Genomic DNA, 21,857 nt, shown 5'->3' with positions numbered 1-21,857 from the left:
TATTTTAATTTTTAGGATGATAAAATAAATAAAAGTTAAAGAATATAAAAGTTTTTAGATAAAATAAGTAAAAGTACAAAAAAACTCGTGAACAATATAAACAAACGAACATGAACGTATGTTCACGAACACATTACCGAACGTTCACGAACACAATTGAACGAACGAGACCTTTGTTGATGTTCGTTCATTTAACTAATCGAACGAAATTTCTTGTTCGTATTCGTTCATTTATTAAACAAACGAACATAAACGAACTTCCCGTCTAACTGTTCACGAACTGTTCGCTAAACATTCGATTCATTTACAGCCCTACTTACAACAACAAACCAAATTATTGGTTTGATGGGTTTTATTATTTGTTTCTTTCAAAATCAACTCAAGGAAACACAACTTTCAATAACCTTTTTTTGTTTGAAAAATCTATAAGCATTAATACCACATGTCATAATTATGTTGTATGTTGTAACATACCCATGAATATGTGTATATATATTTTTTAATTAATTTCACTAGTAAAATTAAAAGTATATAAAATATTTATGTTAGCCATTTGAAATATAGAGTTTTAATATAGACATATTTGGTTTCCTAGCTCCAGAGACTATAATTTTTGAACAATGTTTAACTGATCGTGCATAGTAATTTTTTTGACGTCTAAGACCAACAACTTTGTCTTACGTAGGATCGGTTTTGCTATCTAAAAATGGGTTGCAGCACAGCTTGTTGCACGTTTACCTAGTACGTTATTGTAACTGGTTGTTTTTGTCAATGATATATGATCGATGAATTTGCATTCAGAGTAATATGTTTATAATGTTTGCATCTATAGAAAACAAAAGAGTAAAACAGCAAAACAAAACAGAAAACAAGCAATTTTTTCATAATCTTCAATAATTACTTTATGTAAACACGTTGAATTACTCGACATTGACTTGCTAAAAACTAGAATAAAATCGAGCTAAAGCATACTCAAGCTAAGCTTAGGACTAAATTGGAACTCGTTTATATCAAGCTTGATTAGGCTCATAACATTAAATGAGTCAAATGTTATATAAACATACTAATATTTATATGTAATATTTAAAATACTGGCGGACCCAAAAATTATTTGCTGGGGATGCGGATGAGGTGTTCAACCATATTTTCAAGGGGTGCGGTCGGGTTTTTTTTGCCTAAAATATATACTAAATTTTTTTTTTCAAGGGATGCGGCCGCCCACCCTGACCACTATGTAGGTCCGCCCCTGTAAGTATTACATATACAAACATAACAAAAAAGATGAAAGATATAATATGTATATGTGTGTATATATAAACTAAAAAGGTGCACGTGCGATGCGATGGGAAACACGGACACTGTTAGGGTATGCATTGTTCAGTTAATTCGATTATTATCCTCAACCGAAACCTAAGTCATCAGTTAGTCTACTTTATTACCCAACCGGTTTTCGGTTAATCAGTTCGGTTTAATCAGTTATTTTGACGGTTTTTTGTTGATTCGTTTCATTTCGGTCAATAGCCAAAACCAAACTTGGGCTAAAACTTTTGCTTAGAAATACATGAAATGAATGTATAAATACATGAAATGGAAGTATAAATACATAAAATTGAGGTATAAATATGAAATACATGAACTGAAGGTATAAAAGCTATAAATATATGAAAATATGAATGGTTTAGTTCAGTTAATTTTGGTTAAACGAGGGTGCAAAAAAATTGATAACCGATTTTTTTTTAATTCGGGTTCCGGTTAATGATTTTCAGTGCATTCAGTTTTTTGTTTATTTTGATTCGGTATCATCTGTTTTCGATTCATCGTTAGTTAACAATTCAATTATTGTTCGCCCTTAGACACTGTTAATCATATAACATATCAATTTAAAGAATTAATTATAGCAATGCTATACTCATATTAAAAAAGAATATAATACTCATTTTACGATGTAATTTAAAGAAAAATATATAAACGTACAAAAAGGTTATGACCATTTAAAGATTGTGGGTAGTTAGTTTTTGTATAAGAGAATATGTAACCACTAACTAATTATCTATTGAATAAATTTGAAAAGGATTACGGATGAAGATGTATCTTGGTTGGAATCACAGTTTTCTGTTGAAGTAACTAAGACGGCGGTGTTAAGATGTGGGGATGATCGGGCTCTCGACCCGGACGGGTTTAACTTTCGGTTTTTCAAACTTTTCTGGAGGTTTTTTGAGGAGGATTTTGTTAGGCTTATGGTTGTGTTCTACGAGATGGGTGTAATTAATATCGGCTGTGGATCCTCTTTTATTGCTCTCATCCTCAAAAAAAGAGATTCCACGGGTCTTAGCGATTATCGGCCCATTAGTCTGGTCGGGGTGGTGAATAAGGTAGTGTCTAAGATTCTTGCCAACAGACTTAAGAAGGTGCTTGGTTCGGTGATTTCAGATGCTCAATCGCCGATAAGACACGACACGATACACGAAAGGCCATACACGAACACGGCACGATAAGATTTCGTGTCCTTTTTTTCAAACACGAACACGACACGATATACACGAAAATTACCTGTTAATACTTGTTAACGAACACTAAAATAATCACATATTTAGAACCTGTTTAGTGAAACAAAACTCGCCAAAAGTTCACAAACAACTTAAATAATCCATAAATACCGAATACTTAACAAGTTTAAAACAAAAATCCATAAACGGCAAATCACAAAAGACTTAAATAATTCAATACATCCATTAAAAACAAGTTCAAAGTTCCCATGGTTCTCTTCTCAGATCTTTAATTCCAACAATTCAAACCTGCACATAATTGTACTCATATTTAGCATTGACAATTGGACATAAATTGAGTAATTTTAATTTATCAAACATTACTTGAAACATTTGGAGTAAGTACCTTTGATTGTTCATTGTTTTTTAGCAACACTACTCGAAGCATTTGGAGTGGTTATTCATTGTTTTTTAGCAACACTACTCGAAGCATTTGGAGTGGTTACCTTAGAATTGTTCATTGAGTTTGAAGCATTTGATTCTCCACTAATATCAAGTGACATTATATCTTCAGTGAGCTTATCCAAATTAACTTCGTTAGAACCTACAAATACAAACAAACATATACTATTAGTGTGATATTATGTTATAAAAACCTTACAAAACTCAAGGAAAAAGGGACATTACAATAATCTCCATATAACCAATCCTTTGTGCATATTAGAGCCCCAACGGTATCTTTACCAAGTGAGCTTCGATGTTCATTAAGAACTCTTCCACTTGCACTAAATGTGGACTCCGATGCGACGGTAGAAATCGGAATTGTCAAAAAGTCTCTTGCCATCCTTGCAAGTATGGGATATCTAAACTCATTGGCTTTCCAAAAAGTCAAAACATCTAAGTTCGAGTTCCTATCAACTCTTGACTCATCCAAATACAATTGCAATTCTGTTTTTTTGTTAGCTAGAAAATCTTTACTTTGATAGAATCTGACTCCGGCTACAATAGAGAAAACAAATAAAGTTACACAAAAAATAATACCAAACTTGAACCAAAAGCCATAAAAGTTAGATAAACATACACAGGACTTCTTATCCTTCTTCTTTCCCACCTTTTTTTGAGATTCACTTATATTGATGATAACCTATGATTCTACAAAAAAAAAAAAAAAAATCAAACTGTGATTCTACAAAAAAAAAAAAAAAAAAAATCAAACTGTGATTCAAAAAAAAAAAAAAAAATTAATCAAACTGTGATTCTAAAAAATCAAACTGTGATTCAGACATTGTTTATGCTATTACAGGAACCTTAAAGTCCTAAACAAAAAGGGGCCTGATCCAACAAAATCCAGTTTTTAGTTTCCGAAATGAACTAAAAGTATCCGACTTCGATTTTAATCAACAGTTCTTATTCAAAATACCCAAACCATTCAGTAGGAAATAAGGAATCACGTTCCATCCATCCATATACCGTGTACATCATATATTTTTATTTAATTAAAATTAAAACCTTATCATGTCTTAACAGGTATATAACAGGTAAACATGTATCTGACCTGTTTAGACACGAAAATTAACAGGTTGTTTCGTGTCTACCTGTTTAGTACACGATACCTGTTAAGGTCATACACGATACCTGTTAAGGTCGTGTAGGTTCGTGTCGTGTATTCGTGTAAAATTGCTAGCCCTATCAATCGGCTTTCTTGAGTGGTAGATATATTTTAGACGGGCCCTTAATCATTAACGAGGTTTGTTCGTGGCTCCGAAAATGCAAGAAGGCGCTTCTCTTTAAAATTGACTTTCAGAAAGCCTATGATAACATTAACTGGAGATTCGTGGTGGATGTTTTTCGTCAAATGGGTTTCAAGTCGAAATGGTGTAATTGGATCTAGGGAGTTCTTTCTTCGGCTCGAGCGTCGGTCCTGGTCAACGGGTCTCCAACTTTCGAATTTAAGTGCGGCAAAGGGATGAGGCAAGGGGACCCTATCTCTCCTTTTTTGTTTGTTGCGGTTATGGAAGCGTTGTATTGCTTAATCGTCAAAGCTGGTGAGGTGGGCGTGTTTTCTGGTATTCAACTTCCATACGATGGTTCGAGGTTATCCCATTTATTTTTTGCTGACGATGTCCTTATTATTGGAGATTGGGATGAGAATAACGCCTTGAACATCGTTAGAATTTTGAGGTGCTTCCATGCCTGTTCTAGTTTGAAAATAAACCTTGGTAAGTCTAACTTATATGGTATTGGGGTTGATTATGCGGAAGTGGGGGTTGTGGCGAATGTGGTTGGCTGTATTCCTGATTCTCTCCCTTTTAAGTACCTTGGGCTTAAAATGGGGGCAAATATGAATCGCATCAATAATTGGAGACCAGTCTTTGACATTTTCGAGTCCAGGCTTGCTCTTTGGAAATCTGCGGTTCTATCCTTCGGTGGGAGAGTTACTCTTATATGTTCAGTCCTCGAGAGCCTGCCGACTTATTACTTTTCCATATATAAGGCACCTGTGAAGGTTGTTAGTAACCTGGAAAGTTTCTCTGGGGCGGTTCGAGCGAGGCTAGAAAACCCACTGGGTGGCTTGGGATAAAGTTGCGACATCGAAGAAAATATAGGGATTGGGGATTAGCAAGTTAAAAAATTTAAACCTTGCCTTGTTATGCAAGTGGGGGTGGAGGTACAAGCATGAAAAGGAAAACATGTGGGTTAAAGTGGTGGATGCTATCCACTCCGGTGGATCAGGTTGGTCGTTTCTTCCGGTAAAGAAGTCGTTTAGTGGAGTCTGGCACAATATCGTCTCCGTTATTAACAAACCTTTTACCAGTAACTCATACCAGCGCAACTTTTTTAGGGTGTGGTGGGTAGAGGCGATCGTATTTTATTCTGGCTTGACCTGTGGCTGAAGGATGTATCGCTAAAAGAGTTTTTCCCTAATCTGTTCTCGTTGGAGATGGTGAAGACTTGTTCTGTTCGGGACCGGCTGCACTGGGAGTGGTTGTGGAAACATAATCCCGATTTGGAGGACGAGTTAACGAAGTTGAGTTCTTTTACTTCGGCCCTCGCCTCGGTCTCCTTGAGAAGCAGGATCGATGATTGTATATGGTTGGGAGATCAGTCGGGATCCTTCTCTGTCAATTCGGTCAAGAAAGCTTTGGTGGGTGTCGTGGATATTAGTGACATGTACGTGTTGGATTGGTGCAAATGGGTCCCGAGTAAGTGTAATATGTTCGTTTGGAGAGCGGAAATGAATAGAATCCCCACTGTGGAAGCGCTGCGAAGGAGGGGTATCGTGGTCGGAGACGGGTTTTGTCCTCTTTGTAAGTCTGAGATCGAGACGGTAGAGCACCTCGTGCGTGACTGCTGTTGTTTTATGGCAAAAGATTAGTCGGTGGTGACGTATTCCTCCTATCTTCGCCTTTTCCTTCAAAGATTTGCTAGAGATCCACAAAGTTGGGCATATCAATGCAGGTGAGAGGACTGTTATTCAAGGTATCATTGTCACTTCTTGTTGGTGCCTGTGGATGGCTCGGAACAAGGCGGTCTTCTCGGCTACTGGGGTTAAGGTGGACAACGTTTTTAGTGAAGTCAAATCCTTGGGTTTTTTATGGTATAAACATAGATTGAGGTGCAATCCTATTTTGTGGTTGGATTGGTGTAAATTTGTAATTATGTAGTGTGTGTTTGGTTGTTTCCCGGCTCGGTTTTCGTGCTTGGGTGTGTTTTTATGAAGTTCTTGTTTCAAAAAAAAAAAAATTCTTATCTATAATTTTGTTTAAGATGAGGGATTTAAAGTGTGATTAAGATAAGGGGATTAAAGTGTAATTAGTGTTTGTAATACTAAGAGCATTCGCATTGGTTCCCTAAAAATATGTGAGTAGGTTACTTATACTTATAAGGAATGGTTGTTAGTGGTTTTTAGTGGATGAGAGAGAAGATATATGAGAGCATTCGCAATGAATTTCATATCCATATCCATATATTTTCACTAAAACAACAACTTTTTGTCCCTCATTTTCAATTAAATAATATTTTTTTATACTTTTGTCATTACATTTTCTCTCTCATTCACTCAACCATTTCTAAAAAAAAAAAACAAAAACTTTATAAGGGTTTATCTCTCCAGATTTTTTCCTATATATTTACAGATGAACAGAAAATTTCCCATATATTTTCTCTCCCCTTCACTCACAACCACTAAAAAACACTAACAACCATTCCTTGTAATATAACTAAACCCTCACACATATTTAAAGGTAAATTACACTTTTCGTCCTTTATGTTTGTAGCGGGTTGCAATGGATAACTTTTAACTTCAATAATAACAGTCACAGTCCTTTATTTGCAAAACCTGTTACACCTTAGGTCTTTTAACACAAACCAGGTTAAAAATTTCAGTTAAGTAAAGTCATGTGCAACCCATGTGAGGGTAAAACAGTCATTTAATAAAAAAAGAATTTCAAAATTTTAAAACTACCTAAGAGCATTCACATCCACTCCACCATATTTTCACCCTAAATTACACTAAAAAACACTACATTTTCTCTCTCCTTTTCAATTAAATAATATTTTTTATACCTTTATCATTACCTTTTCTCTCTCCTTCACTCACAACCACTTTTAAAATATATTAAAAAATTATAGAGGGTGAACAGTGTCCCCCCAAATATACAGATGAACAGTAACATTTTCTCTCTCCTCCACTCACAACCACTTTTTATACTTTTTATATTTTAAAAACACCACACACACAATTTGATTATTTGGATGTGAATGCTCTAAACAATTATCATCATCATCTCCATGTACTATCTCTCTCCCCTGTATGTTGTTTTTGAAGTCATTTTGTAATTGTTGCAAATGATTAGCCACCATTTTGAACTTGTTGCAAAACAGAACATAACCGGCATAGCCATTCTTCTCGGGGCCTAACACCGGTTGTGATTCCGACTCGGAAACATCACAATCTGTCATGGAAAACACCGGAGAATCCGACATTCAACTCACACAGTTATAATTATGCTAAAGTATCAGCTAGGGCACAAAAACTGACGATTGGAGAGATAGTAAACAGATATGGGCGTTCATAAGTGTAAATTAACCTAAATGCGTTAATCGAAACAATAGAACCTGTACAGATCGCCGGTGAATTGGACGGCGGAGACAACGACGGTGCGGCAGAGCTCAGTGATTGTTGACGGGAGTGAAGGAGAAAACGGCGACGACGGTGAAGGAGAAAACGGCGTTCGATTTGAAACTTGAAGGGGGGGGGGGTTGATAGTGGGTCGAAGATGAAGATTATAAAGGAGGTAAGGACATTTACTGATTTGGTGGAGAAAGCTCCTACTTTGTTGAAGAAAGGTGTGGCTAAAGAGGGACATTTTTAAGGTTTTGGAGAACTTGCCATTGTTGTAGTGGGAGAGGACTAGGGTTTTGTAAGGGGGTGTGGTGTAGATACGGTGGTGGGTTGTGGAGATATGGTGGTGGGTTGGGTGGAGAGGAGAGAGAGAGAGAGAGAGAGAGAGAGTACATGGATGATGATGGGGTGGTTTACGTTTATAATTTTTATATAAGTTTTTAAATTTTGATTTTTTTATATTAAATGACTGTTTTGCCCTCATATGAGTTGCACATTAGCTCACTTAACTGAAAGTTTTAACCAGGTTAGGGTCAAAGGACCTAAGGTGTAAAAGGTTTTGCAAATAAAGGACCGTGACTGTAATTATTAAAGTTAAAGGTCATCCATTGCAACCCGCTATAAACATAAAGGACGAAAAGTGCAATTTACCCTATTTTTAAGGTTTCCATTGTGAATCCTCTAAGAATATTATTGTTCATCTGTAAATATATTTGAAACACTGTTCACCCCTTATAAAATTTTTAATATTGAGTGAAAAAGAGAAAAAATGTAATGACAAATCTATAAAAAATATTATTTAATTGAAAAGGAGAGAGAAAAAATAGTTGTTTTTAGTGTAATTAAATGGATATAGATAAAGAATCAATTGTGAATGCTCTAGCTTACCCTTATTTTAGGTTGTACCTTAAACATTAAAAAAAAAAACAAAGTTCTTAACTTTTTGGTATCTCAAAATGTCCTTGTCTTATGCATTATATATAGGATAAGGATCCGTTAGAAACCACCATTTATTGCGAGAACAACCATTGTGAACACAACAAAAAATACATAAAAAATAAAAAACACACAAAATATTTTTTTTAATTAAAAATCGCTAATTTTCATCTCTAAAAAAATATTTTTTTAGGGATAAAAAATAGCGAATTTTGGGGGTTTTTTGGTGAGGTTTTTAGGGGTGGGGTGTGTTTAGGTTTTTGGGTTTTAGGTGGTGGTGGGGTGGGCTTATTTTGTTGTGTTCGCATCGATTCTCATGGTTTTCGCAATAAAAGTGGTTCTAAAATGAACCATACCCTCTATGTATATATATAATAGTTGTAGTTATGGATAAAATAAGCTATCTTAAAATAAAAAAATAATCTACAAGTCAAGACTACTATTAATTCAAGCTTGTAACATTACTCATAAAGCTATTTAAAGTTCTCCATAGTTAAACGAGACGAAATGAAGGTTGGGATCAGGGTTCTAACAATCAATTGAATATGAATGCGACTGAGTAAACAAGTAATTAGATAACAAGAAATCACAAAAACAGTAAAATCTAATAGTGATTTTCAATACGTTGGCACCAATTTCATTCAATCAAATAAGCAATACAAAGTACAAGCTCTCCAATACAAAGTTCTTCCTCTCAAACTATGTATATTGCCGGATCAATAACAAAAGGCATAATGCAAGAAAGCTAGCATAGATAGTTTGTGTGTGGATGGTGACATAATACTAAGGGGAGTGGGGGCGGATACGTTTTCCCCGTGATAGCCCAATTCAACGCGTGGAAAAAACAAAACTTCCACCGCCACCAAAACATTCACGAGTGATAGGTTCCTATCCGTGATAAAATCAACGCGTTATGGGTTTGTGAGTGATAAATAGATGTGAGGGGGTGTGAGATTGTTGTTTGTTTTGAGTGATGACCATTGCCACTAAAAAAAGTTGTGAGTGATGGAAAAATGGTTGATAACATGGCGGAACTTGATTGGGTGTTGTGAGTGATAGAATTTTTACAAGTGATGACCACCCCCTCCCCCCTAATAGTGATACGGAACATCCTAACTATATAAAAAGGAAACATACTCGGTTGTTAATACAACAATGGAAATATGTGATAAAGTGATGAGTTCATCAATTGTTCTAGCAATAGATAAAAACTGTTGATGTAGAACAAGTGATGATAACTAACATTTGCACGAACATTGTAACGGATTAGTTGTTCTGATAACAGTTCTTATATTTAACAGTTGATGTCTTGAACAAGTGTTCCTTTTAGTTGATCTCTTTGTTGGTAGTACTGGTTGGTTATTCAGTCTTTGCTTGTATATATAGTACACATTGTTATTGGAGATCATATCAGCACTCTTGTCTTCATTATGTATATTATGTCTGTCTAACACTTTTGTCTTCTGTTCTTTGTAATATATAACTTATTAGTTGACAAAAATATGTAAACCAAATGTCGTGAGTTTCTGATAATCATTATTAGTCTCAACAATTAGTCAAGTTCCTTTTTTTTTTGAAAAGTAACTTTCATTAACGAAAAAACGCCGACCCAAACCGGGCCAACAACACAAAACAACTACAGACTTACATATTTACAAATTACAAAAGAACACCACTCCTTCCACTCTATCCCTTTGTGTTTTGATCTACTAGAAAACCAAAGAAAACCGAGAGATCTTACCTCGCTCATAATGTTTTCTATTCTAACTGACGAGTTGGAGAACTTATAATTATTTCTAGCGCGCCAGATACTCCAGCAAGCAACTCTTATAATACCTTGAACCGCATCCTTTTTCCTCTCTGACCAGTTATGTCTTTGTGAATGCCGATAAGATCTTTGACCGAAAAGGCAAAAATGTGCGGAATCTTGCATCAATTGCTAATCCCGTTCCAAACAACCGCCGCCACTCGACACGCTGTAAACATATGATCAGCCGATTCTTCAGCTTCATTGCACAGCAAACATAAATCTTCGCTGACCGGAATGTTCCTTTTCTTCAAACCCACAGCCGTAGGGATGCTTTCCGAAATCGAACGCCACATATGGATGTTAACTTTAGCGGGAGACCATCTACACCAATCCATAATAATATCATTTCCTTGAACCGTCTCACTGAATAACAATTTCTTAACTGCTTTGACAGAGAATTCACCATTCGAGTCTGGTAACCACTTCCACCTGTCCACTTCAGCCGAAACATGGACTCCATTCAGCAAAGAACAGAGCTGATCAAAGCTGTGCAATAACTCCGAAGGCAAGGTAGACGAATTCCAGCTCCAAGATAAAACCGAATCCGAGTCTATGTTATGAACTCTCTCCGCAACCAAACACCTTTTATTCGAATCTAGCCTAAACAAATCAGGAAATCTGATTTTTAAAGGCTCGTCGATGATCCAAGTGTCTAGCCAAAATCTAATTCTTTCTCCGTCGCCAACCACTCCTTTGATGAAATTCCTTAACGGCAATCCAGCCACCTTCGTGTTAACAAAAATCTTGGCGATGTTATTCCAAACCCCATTGAGCGACTTCTTGAACGGGATACATTCCCAACCGACTCTACTAGAATGAAACGCGTCGACGACTCTTTTCCAAAGATTATTGTTCTCCGTTTTATACCTCCATCCCCATTTTGATAAAAGAGCGATGCTGACCTCTTGTAATTTAGATAAACCCAACCCTCCATCTTTTTTATGACGCGAAACCTGCATCTTGTAATTAAGAAAGTACGTTAGTTTGTTTATTATATTTAAATATATATAATCATATAATGTCAATGTATCTTTTAGGACATTAGTAGTGTATAATAAATAAGATCATGATCATTTTACTGAATTGTTTAGATTAAAAATAAAGAAAAAAAATCCTCGTCAACTACATCATAAAATGAATACCAAAGCCCTTTGATGTTTATTTTATCAATGATCAAATCATTTAATGTGATTTTGTAACTTTATCTCTGACCGCCTTTGAGAAATATCTACGAAAGGCATACCGCTTTTGATCAGATCATTGCATGTAAACATTCTTTGTCGTTTTACCACGTGTATATCTGACCATTTAACCAACTCATTTAATGTAACCTTATCAGTAACCGCTTTCCAAGCATTTCTATAAATAAATATCCAATTCAATCTCATTACGCAATTAGACGTGATCCAAAATCACCCCTTCAACTTTCTAGTAGAACATTAACCATATATACTTGTAAGCAAATATCAAACCATTGCATGTGAACATTCTCTGTCGTTATACCGCGTGTATATCTGACCATTTAACCAACTCATTTAATGTAACCTTATCAGTAACCGCTTTCCAAGCATTTCTATAAATAAATATCCAACTTAATCTCATTACGCAATTCGACGTGATCCAAAATCACCCCTTCAGCTTTCTAGTAGAACATTAACCATATATACTTGTAAACAAATATCCAAACACGCTAACTTTTTCACCGTTAGTGAAACATTTAAACAATCAAACACAAGATTGTTTTTGTTAGCAAACAATTTAACATTTTAGGTTAGATGAAACTTTAACCATCTAAACAACAATTTAGAAACAACAATTTGTAAAAACAAAAAGTTATTAGGTCAAATATGAAACATCTCCAATAGACTAGGGGCTTAACTCGCCCCCACAAAAATGGAAACTTTTAGTTTTAAACTTTAAATAAATAAAAAAACATTATCTCCCAACAAAAGCGCTTGAAATTGGGGATTAGGGTTTTCAAAATCATTCAAGCGTACATTTCAATCTACAAAATTGCTTCAATTAGATTCATTACTCAACAAAATTCACAAATTCCGCTTCATTTCATGCACAATCCTCTCGATTTCTCACCTTAATCCCCTCAATTGCTGCCCTAATCGCTCAACTTCATTTCAAATTCGTTACATAAATGGTTACAGATCTGAAGGTTTCCCAATATGGCTAGAATAATCGAAGAAAACGCACTTCAGGTCTCCAGAATTCCGATCCGTTCGAAGAATTCGCACACATCGTTATCGCCTATGAGTTTTGCGAGAAATTACTTCAGGATTCGATCGTCCATCGATTCGTTTTACGTTGCATGTGAAGCGTTCTCTGAACGTTGTGAACTCTAGGGTTTGTTCGTTCGTTTGTGCGTGTGTTCGTGAGCTGTTGTTGTGTGTTTTGGATCCGTGTGGTTGTTGTTATGGGTGAACTAGGGTTTGAGAAATTGGATTTGAATTCGAAAATGAGACCGGAGGTTGAAGATCCTGATGTTGTTGAAAGATGTCCTCACAATCGTTACGTTAGGGTAATATTTAAATTTAATTCATAATTTCATATTGTTCGTGTATCTGTATCGGTTATTCGGTTGATGACATGAGTTTTAAGTTTATTAGTATGACTTAGTTAAAGTGTTTTGTGGTTATTATGTTGTAAGATTTGTTGTAGTAGTATTAATCTGGTTTTAAAACATATGATATGAATTGTAACTTTGTCTGCCCTTAACGAACAATTTACTGATTTTTATTCCGATCGGAATGTTGTAAATTGTTTTTGGAGAGTTATAAGTGAAAGTTAAGGGCAGACGGAGTTACTTGTTTGTTAAAGCGGGATGGATTATTATCGGCGAATGAGTTTGCTTTAAAGATATGATATTATCGAGAATTTGATCATTTTTTGATGTATGAATTGTTACGTTTTACTGTTTTGTTTATTTACCGGTTTCATAGTTTTTTCTGTGTCCTGTATTCAGTATAATGAAATGCTGGGGAGAGGAGCATTCAAGACTGTGTATGACTTCTAGACTTCCATTCTATTTCCTTATGTTTACGTTTGTATATTGTTTATTTGTTCTTGTAGATATAACTTTATTTTGCTGATCTAAGTCTATATCTTTTTTTAGTTAAGGATGCTTATTTTTTCTGTTTTATATGTTGGTATTGGTAGATACAAGGGGTTTGATGAAGTTGAAGGAATCGAAGTTGCTTGGAACCAAGTGATGTTGGACGATGCTATGCAATCTCCTGAACATTTGGAGAGAGTTTATTCAGAGGTTCACTTACTAAGGACACTGAAACACGTCAACATAATCAAGTCATATGTTTCGTGGGTGGACGATGAGAAGAAAACTATCAACATGATCACCGAATTGTTCACCTCCGGGAATTTGAGGCAGTAAGTCTCGTTCCTCTTGTTCTACTCTTCGTATAAGTTCTATTTGAATTATGTTTAATCTATGTATATGCTTGGTTTGGTTTTAGATACCGCAAGAAGCATAAGAGTGTTGATTTGAAGGCTATCAAGAATTGGGCTCGACAGATCCTCCGAGGCTTGGCTTATCTTCACAGTCATGAACCGCCTATTATTCATAGAGATTTAAAATGTGACAATATATTCGTTAACGGAAATCATGGAGAAGTGAAGATCGGAGATCTAGGACTAGCAACTCTTATGCTACGGCCCACTGCCAAAAGCTTGATTGGTAACTAAAACTCATTTTTTCGCAAACCACAGGGACCAACCAGGCATTTAACTCTAATTAAATTGATTTTTATTGGATTTTAGGGACTCCTGAGTTCATGGCGCCAGAGCTTTATGAAGAGGAATATAATGAACTCGTCGACATATATTCGTTCGGAATGTGCATACTGGAGCTGATTACTTGTGAATATCCTTACAGTGAGTGCAAAAATCAAGCACAGATATATAAGAAAGTTACTTCAGTAAGTTCTCTACCATCCGCTACTATTTGGTACATGGGTATTTCGATATTCGTTGTGGGATGAAATATCTGATTATTGTGACTTGAAGGTGCAGTAATTAGTTCTAAGGTTTGGGTAAACGTGGTATACCTATTTACCCCTTCCCTTTTAACCTAGTTTGAGAGACTTTTTACTTATGTTTAACAGAACATCTCTTTTTGCAAAAAAAAAAAAAATAATAATAAATAAAAATAAATAAATAAATAAATAAATAAATCATTTTGGTCATTATCAGTAGCTATGTTGTCAAAAGCGCAAAAAGCACGCGCCTAGGCGCTCGGGCGCAGCGAGGCGTACCTATAGCGCCTGGTGGTAGCCTAGGCGCAAAATTGGGTTTTTTTTTGAAAAAAACGCTGCTGAGGCTCAAAAAGGCGCGCGCCTAGGCGCAAAATTGGTGCTGAGGCGCAGTGGATAAGCAGAAAAACGAAAAAAACGAGCCTCACGCGGGCCCGGGTTTTCGGAGCTGCATTCGTGTCTGCAGGACGTGCGGGCACGCACGTGTTCAACCAAATTCCAGCTACATGATCTTAAATGGCATATATAATAGTTTTTTTTTTTTAATTTTATATGTGGAATCTTATTTATTTTCAAAGGATAACATATTTTTTATATATTTTTTTTCTCTATGTGCGCTTTTCTTAAAAAAGCCCACGTTTTTTTTGCGCCTTCCGCCTAGGCTCCGGGCAAGGCCGATGCGCCTCGCCTGCGCCTTGCGTCTTTGACAACCTAGATCAGTAGAGTAAAAGTACACAAATGGTCCTTGTGGTTAACTAAAATTTTGGATGTAGTCCCTACTTTTTCTAAAGTACACGGATGGTCCTTGTGGTTTGCACTTTTTAACGTATTCAGTCTCCAACTTTTGCCAAAAGTACATGGATGGTCCTTGTGGTTTGCACTTTGTAACGCATTTAGTCCCACAGGGACCATCCATGTTTTTTACTCTTACTAGTATCTTTAAAACTCAAATTTTGTCTAACAGGTAGCATCTGATTATCTGTTTATTACAACTATAAACAGTCATACCTGATTTAAACATCTACGTCACATTCTAGAGTTAACCATCTTATTCGGATTATTCAGTAACCAGTATTGTCTAATCGCTTTCAAAACACCCATAATATGGATGTGTGATCTCAGTTTTCCTTTGTTGCAGGGTATAAAGCCTGCTGGTCTATCAAAAGTCAAAGATCCACAAGTCAAGGAGTTCATCGAAAAGTGTTTGGTCCCATTGCCTCAAAGGTTGCCTGCAAGCGAGCTTCTGAAAGATCCGTTTCTTGCCCCGGAAAGTATAAAAGAGTACATAAACGAGCCGGTCAAGTTTGACTTGGTTAACCTGCCGACACCCGACTCATCGGCCATGGACATTGACTGTAACGACAATAAGATATCACCTGGTAGCTCATGCATCAAGAGCAACACGAGCGTCCCGTGTTTGACGTCACATGAACTTCAGTGCCTCAATGAGAGGAATGATATCCGGTTGAAGGGCGAGAAGAATGAAGATAACTCTGTCATGTTAACCTTGAGAATAGCTGATTTCAGTGGTAAGAACTATTCGTCTTAGAACGGTCAAAATGGGCCAGTTGCGATGACCCCCGTGAGCACACACACACACACATATATAGTGGAAGTTTAAAATACAAAAGGCTCTTAACGTGCGAAGGTACGCGGCCACCAAAATAACGTGCGTAATTAGGGTTAACCCAACGCATGCGTAATTATGCAAATAACATGCGTAATTAGGGTTTAACCCAACCCATGCGTAAATATGCAAATAACGTACGTAATTATGCAAAGTTAATTACTATTGTGCCACCGCGTTCAATTGAAGGCCTAGATTAGATCAGATGTGCGGTTGAGATGCTCGCGTACGCATCGCACGGTAAGGTGGTCTTGTACGTTAACCGGCCTCTCTATATATATATTAATAGTTTCTTGTTGGAACGGCATATTTTAATAAATAGTTAAGGGATTAAGTGTGATCACAGAAGTTAGCGGAATTGACATCTCTAAATTTAGGGCTGCAAATGAACCCAACGTTCAGCGAACAGTCCGGGACTTGTTTGGCGGGACGCTCGTTTGTGTTCGTTCATTTAATAAATGAACAAACACGGACAAGAATTTCGCTCGTTTAGTTAAATGAACGTACATGAACAACGGTCGCTTTCGTTCATTTATGTTCGTGAACGTTCGGTAACGTGTTCGTTTATGTTCGATAGTTCACTAGTGTTTCTAATTTCTATATTTTATTTAAACATGTCAAACTTCCGATAAATAATTTATTTAATAAGTTTTAGTGTATTATACATTATGTCCATGAACGCCTGTTTGTGTTTGTGTGTTTTCATTTTGTGTCCATGAACATTAGTTTGTGTTCGTTACCTAAAGTTAACAAATGAACATGATCACATTCAGTTTCTTAACAAACGAATACGAACATAAAATTTCGTTCGGTAGGTGTTGATGAACAGTTTGTGAACACCTATATTCCTTAACAAACAAACAAGAACATAAATCTATGTATTTTTTTTCTTATTATTGATGTTCAAATTTTGTTATTTTATGTCAACAGGTAGTGTGAGGAACATTCATTTCCCGTTTTATCTGGATTCTGATACTGCACACATAATAGCTCAAGAGATGGTCGAACAACTCGACCTCTTGCACGAAGACGTTGCTGTCATAGCGGAGCTGATCGACGACATGATCTCGAAGTTCGTGCCAACATGGAAACCTTCGTTTAAAAAATCCGCTTCTAGTGGTGGCATTAGTTCACATGAAGGTTCTGTAATCATTCAAACTGGTCAAACTGCATGTGAGCCCGTAAAGGTTCCTCAACCGGAAAACAACGGGTCGGATTATTCTTCATCTACGTATTCCGGTGATTGGATGAAGAGCTCGGGAACCATAACCAGTGATTCAAATTCAATACCGTCTGACTATGAGAAAGACGTGTGTGAAGATTTGAAGCAAGAGCTTGATGCAATCGAAGCGCGATATCATCATTGGTATAGTGAGTTACAGAAGTCTCGAGAAGCTGCGATTGAAGATGCGAAGAGGAGATGGGTTTCTAAGAAGAAAGAGTCGGAGTTTTGAGTTTGGTGTAATAAGTAACCAGCAAGATTTGCGCCGGTTTTTTCGTTTTGAGTGCTGTTTTGTGAGTTCTAACTTGGCTGTTTGGTTTTACCTGATGTTTTTACTTTCGATTTTAGATGGTTTTGTCTTAGAATATGTGAATGCTTAATCCATTTGCTGATGATTGGTTTAATTGTAAGGTGCATTGTTTGAACATTGTTTTTGGTTCTCTGTGTATGTTTTAAGGTTTAATAGTTTTCCCGTTGACCAACAAATAGGCAGGGACTACAGGTGTCATGTTTCTATACAGCAAGAAACGAGTTGAATGAAGGATTTAGGTAAAAGAAGAGTTAAACAAGGTGAGGGATAAAAATTTTAGCTAAAAGAATCGAGTTAAAAATGCGAAACTGGTCGAATAACGACTTCGGCTAAAGGATAGAGGCAAACAAGGGGAAACATGTTGAATTTGGCGAATAAAATTTTAGCTATAAAGACGAGAGGGTGAAAGTGAAACAGGTTGAATAAATAAATATTTCAGCTAAAAAGAAGAGTTAAAAAAGATGAAACGGGTCGAATAAAACTTTGTTAAAGAACACTTAGATGTGAAACGGGTCAAATTATGATTTTAGCTAAAAAGAAAAGTTAAAAGGTTTAACGGGTCGAATAAAATTTTCAGTGAAGAGTTAAACAAGGTGAAACGGGTCAACTAAAGAATTTGGCTAAAAAAGGTGAAATGGGTCAAATAAAGATTTTAGCTAAACGAAGAGTTAAACAAGGTGAAAGTGTGAAGTCTTTCTAAGTTCTTACCATACAAGATGCAACCTTTTAAATAGTTTTATCCACTCTTTAGACTTTCAGTTTATTGCTGTAATATTATTACTTGCAAAATAGTAATCAGTTTATCATCAATATTAATAATAAAAATTTTGATAAAAATGTTTATTTGTCGATCGGATCCTTTTCAAGTGCATAAACTGTCTTAAATTGTTTTATTCAACTATTCAGATTTTATTACATCAATAAAAAAATTTCAAGTCCTAAAAAGTTCATCATTATGTATAACAAAATAAAAAAACAAATCTAAAATCATGTGAACATCACCATGAAAGATCATCAGTTGCAACACTCCACACACACACACACACACACACATATATATATATATATATATCACAAATTTCAAATACTTTTTAATTATATACAACATTTTTATTTACAAAAAACCTGGACACCAACAAAAGCTGTTCATAAACTTTCATCATCTTAAATACAGGCTTCAATGGGACAGACAAATCGACAATGAATCGCGATAAAAAAACAATGAAGAAACACTTATTGAATACCACCCGACAGATTTTATACACTAAGAGACGATTTAGATACATAACAACCGATTACTACCAATTCTCTTTATCAATTTTGGACTTCTCAAGAATGAACTTGCCTTCCTTGTACTTCTGCGATTCCTCATAAGCCCGTTCGTATTTCCAACCCAATACCTCACGACAGTCTAGGCAGTACACGTCAGCAACCGTGTGGAGCCCGGTCATCAAGTTCCTGTCTTCTTTCGGGCCCATTGAAACATTCATTGCATGAGAGAACAAGAAGGCTCTACCATTCCTCCCCTAACATAAGAAAATCAATTTTGATTTGAGATTAAAATATTACTATGGAATAATAGATTTTAGTAATCCCAACTATTAGCAATTGGCCGGCAAGAGTCCCAACTACAGAAATATCTACTGATGGTCCCACCTTTTAACCTATTTTCTCCCAACGAGCTTTTCTAACTGAGGTCTAACCCAGTTAGTTTTTTTGTTGACATGGACGCTCACGTGGCACGAACCTTTGTTATTTGATGAGGTGGTTGCTTATGTGGCACTCTCATCACCACCTCACCTTCACCATCACCACCACCACCACTAGCCACCCTCAAAACCCCCAACCTTTCTGGAAAATTGTGAAATACCACCACCACTACAATTTTCCGTCGAGATCAGTGGTGGTGGTGGTGGTATTTCGTGATATCCCGGCAAGACAAGCAGGAACTTCGGTGAGTGTGGCGGCGTGGGGCTGCAGACGCAAAGGGTGGAGGTGTGTGACGGCTGAAGGTGGTGGGAACGCAGTGGTAGTGGTATTTCACGGTTTTCTAGAAAGGTTGGGGGTTTTGAGGGTGGCAGGTGGTGTCGAGTGGTGGTGGTGATGAGAGTGCCACGTAAGCAGCCACCTCAGCAAATAACAAAGGTTTGTGCCACGTCACCAAAAAACTAACTGGGTTAGACCTCAGTTAGAAAAGATTCGTTGGGAGAAAATAGGTTAAAAGGTGAGACCATCATAACCAACTATAATGAAACGGGTTGTATAAAATATTATTTTGATATGCTTCTGCTGCTTAATACATAACATGACCCAAGAACATTTTTGTGAAAAGAAAACAGACAGTTGTGAAATGAAAATAAAAGTCTTTTAATTTCGGTTAAAAGATAACGGTGCCATGGAACTAACTAACTAACCACAATGGTAGTTTACTAGTTTAACCACAACATTATCAAATAGAAGCAGAATCTGTTTATCCAAACATTAAACACTCGTTATCTCACATAACAAGATCCAAAATGCAAATATTTTGTAAAATACTAGAGCTCTCAAGACACACTATTGTATGCACAGAATTCATCTACTACTTATTTTTTAAACTGTTTTCATCTTTAATTACTTGTTTCCACTATCCACTTTAGTAACATATACGAATCAAATCTAAACATATAGCCTTTTAAGAGCTCTGCATTTTAACAAAAAAATGCATTTTGGAACTGATTATCTTATTATTGAGACTTGAAGTTGGGATAAGAGCGTTTAATGTTAGGATAAACCGATACTGCTTCTGTTATTTAATTACTTTGAGGTTGACTACCGATTTTGGTTAATTAGTTTCATGGCACTGTTATCTTTTAACCGAATTTAACAGACTCTTATTTTCATTTCACAATGTCTGTTTTTTCTTTACAGAAATGTCCTTTCTGGCTTTCTGATCATATTATATCATCATCATACTCAATAAATCCCACCAATAGCAAAGCTAAGGTAGGTTCTGAGCAGGGTAAGATGTAGACAACCTTACCTCTATCCCATATGAATAGAGAGGCTGCTTCCAGTGAGACCCCCGGCTCGATAGTAGTTTTGTATCAAGCCTTGGACATAAGGCACATAACACTCAACAATTGGGACAAAAGCCGATTAGTGCATGTACCCCCTTGTCTTTCGGCTATCAACGCCACCACATGATGCATGATTAACCGTCCCTCGCTTTTTAACGTTATTTTCACGAAATTAGTAAAATAACGTTAAAATTAGTGCACTTTCACTTTTGCCCCGTGAGGGCCCACACATATATACATTATATGCGCATACCGTAAGCTGGACGTTTTTTTCTTTGTTATATTATGTGTATTACTAATCACATGCTTTAAGCAGCAGAAGCACATCCAAATACTATGTTATATAAATCAGCTTTATTAAATCTGATTATCTAAATCTGATTATTCTACATCACATAGGAGGTGTTTGGTGTTGCGTTTTCAAAATAGATTTTGCGTTTTCAAAACTGCGTTTTGAAAAAGCAAGTAGGTACATGCTTCTCCGAAACAGCGTTTTGGAGGCAGATAATCACTTTTTCATCCAAACACTTTTTTAGATTATTTATGCTTTACAAACGCAATAATCAAATAATCACTTTCAAAACGTAATCCCAAACACCCTCATAATCACTTCTAAAACACACATCCAAACACCCCCTTTAAGTTATCAAACAATCACACACCAAAACATCAATTTCTTGAACATCAAAAATCAAAATCAAGACTGAATAATCCACAATTTTGTAGAAAATCTTAAAGTTCATTTCTCACCTGAAAAGCTTTAGAAATAATATCATCATGAAGTGCCACATGATTTCTACAATTACAGCAACTGTACAACCTTGGACCAACCACTTCCCCCATTGATGATCAAATCTGTTACCACAATTAACAAAACACCAAACACCCAAATCATAATAAAAAAATAAATAAAACTTTATAAAAATGAAAAAAAAAAACTAAACAAGCAATCTTTTTTTTTTCTAATACCCACCAACAAGAAATCTTGATACGTAACTTGCACGCACTTCTTTGACCAAAGTAATCTGCTTTTTAACAAAAAGATTAAAAAAAATGAAATGGGTAATTGAGAATAATATTGTTGAGTTCAAGAAAAGTTGAAAAGATTGAAAATTGGGATCAGAGGAATGTACCGAGTGAGTGAAGAAGATGAAAGAGGATGTGAAGATGGGTTCATTAGAGTTGTGTGTATTTGTAACAACTAACAAGTGTGTGTTTTTAAATTATTTTTTGGCAAAAAAATGATGACTTTTGATTGATTAATGGTACTCTACACGGAAGCTT

At 36.0% G+C, this 21,857-nt stretch overlaps 3 protein-coding genes across 4 annotated transcripts; 2 read left to right on the top strand and 1 right to left on the bottom strand.

The window, feature by feature from the left end:
* The first annotated feature begins 4,452 nt into the window (after positions 1–4,452).
* LOC110895070 lies at positions 4,453–5,067 on the top strand. The gene has a single exon (XM_022142340.1). It carries the CDS (start codon positions 4,453–4,455, stop codon positions 5,065–5,067), a length of 615 nt encoding a protein of 204 aa, XP_021998032.1.
* A 7,171-nt stretch (positions 5,068–12,238) lies between these two features.
* Positions 12,239–17,634, top strand: LOC110920898 (probable serine/threonine-protein kinase WNK10). 2 transcript variants are annotated; one of them, XM_022165122.2, is made up of 7 exons: positions 12,239–12,887; positions 13,332–13,369; positions 13,526–13,753; positions 13,840–14,060; positions 14,144–14,301; positions 15,494–15,884; positions 16,913–17,634. In XM_022165122.2, the coding sequence occupies exons 1-7, from the start codon at positions 12,783–12,785 to the stop codon at positions 17,434–17,436; spliced, it is 1,665 nt and encodes a 554-aa protein (XP_022020814.1). In that variant the 5' UTR covers positions 12,239–12,782; the 3' UTR covers positions 17,437–17,634. The 2 variants fall into 2 exon arrangements, with proteins under 2 accessions (XP_022020814.1, XP_022020818.1); XM_022165126.2 differs by lacking the exon at positions 13,332–13,369 and having other exon boundaries at positions 12,300–12,887.
* A 947-nt stretch (positions 17,635–18,581) lies between these two features.
* On the bottom strand, positions 18,582–21,857 carry LOC110920905 (protein yippee-like At4g27745). Its single transcript, XM_022165141.2, has 4 exons — positions 21,707–21,857; positions 21,547–21,598; positions 21,324–21,428; positions 18,582–19,040 (listed from the first exon to the last, which is right to left on the bottom strand). Exons 3-4 carry the CDS (start codon positions 21,414–21,416, stop codon positions 18,813–18,815), a joined length of 321 nt encoding a protein of 106 aa, XP_022020833.1. The 5' UTR covers positions 21,417–21,428; positions 21,547–21,598; positions 21,707–21,857; the 3' UTR covers positions 18,582–18,812.

This window comes from Helianthus annuus, chromosome 2 (assembly GCF_002127325.2).
Source record: "Helianthus annuus cultivar XRQ/B chromosome 2, HanXRQr2.0-SUNRISE, whole genome shotgun sequence".
Lineage (NCBI taxonomy): Eukaryota > Viridiplantae > Streptophyta > Magnoliopsida > Asterales > Asteraceae > Helianthus > Helianthus annuus.
Note: the sequence above shows the minus strand (reverse complement) of the source record. Positions and strands in the feature narration are given on the sequence as shown.

Coding starts and splice junctions, on each gene's coding strand:
- LOC110920898 (XM_022165122.2), top strand. CDS start 12,783: ATGGGTGAACTAGGGTTTGAGAAATTGGATTTGAATTCGAAAATGAGA. Junction 13,754..13,839: donor ACCTCCGGGAATTTGAGGCA/GTAAGTCTCGTT, acceptor GTTTGGTTTTAG/ATACCGCAAGAAGCATAAGA. Junction 14,302..15,493: donor TATATAAGAAAGTTACTTCA/GTAAGTTCTCTA, acceptor CCTTTGTTGCAG/GGTATAAAGCCTGCTGGTCT.
- LOC110895070 (XM_022142340.1), top strand. CDS start 4,453: ATGAGGCAAGGGGACCCTATCTCTCCTTTTTTGTTTGTTGCGGTTATG.
- LOC110920905 (XM_022165141.2), bottom strand. CDS start 21,416: ATGGGGGAAGTGGTTGGTCCAAGGTTGTACAGTTGCTGTAATTGTAGA. Junction 19,041..21,323: donor TTATTTCTAAAGCTTTTCAG/GTGAGAAATGAA, acceptor TTCTTATGTTAG/GGGAGGAATGGTAGAGCCTT.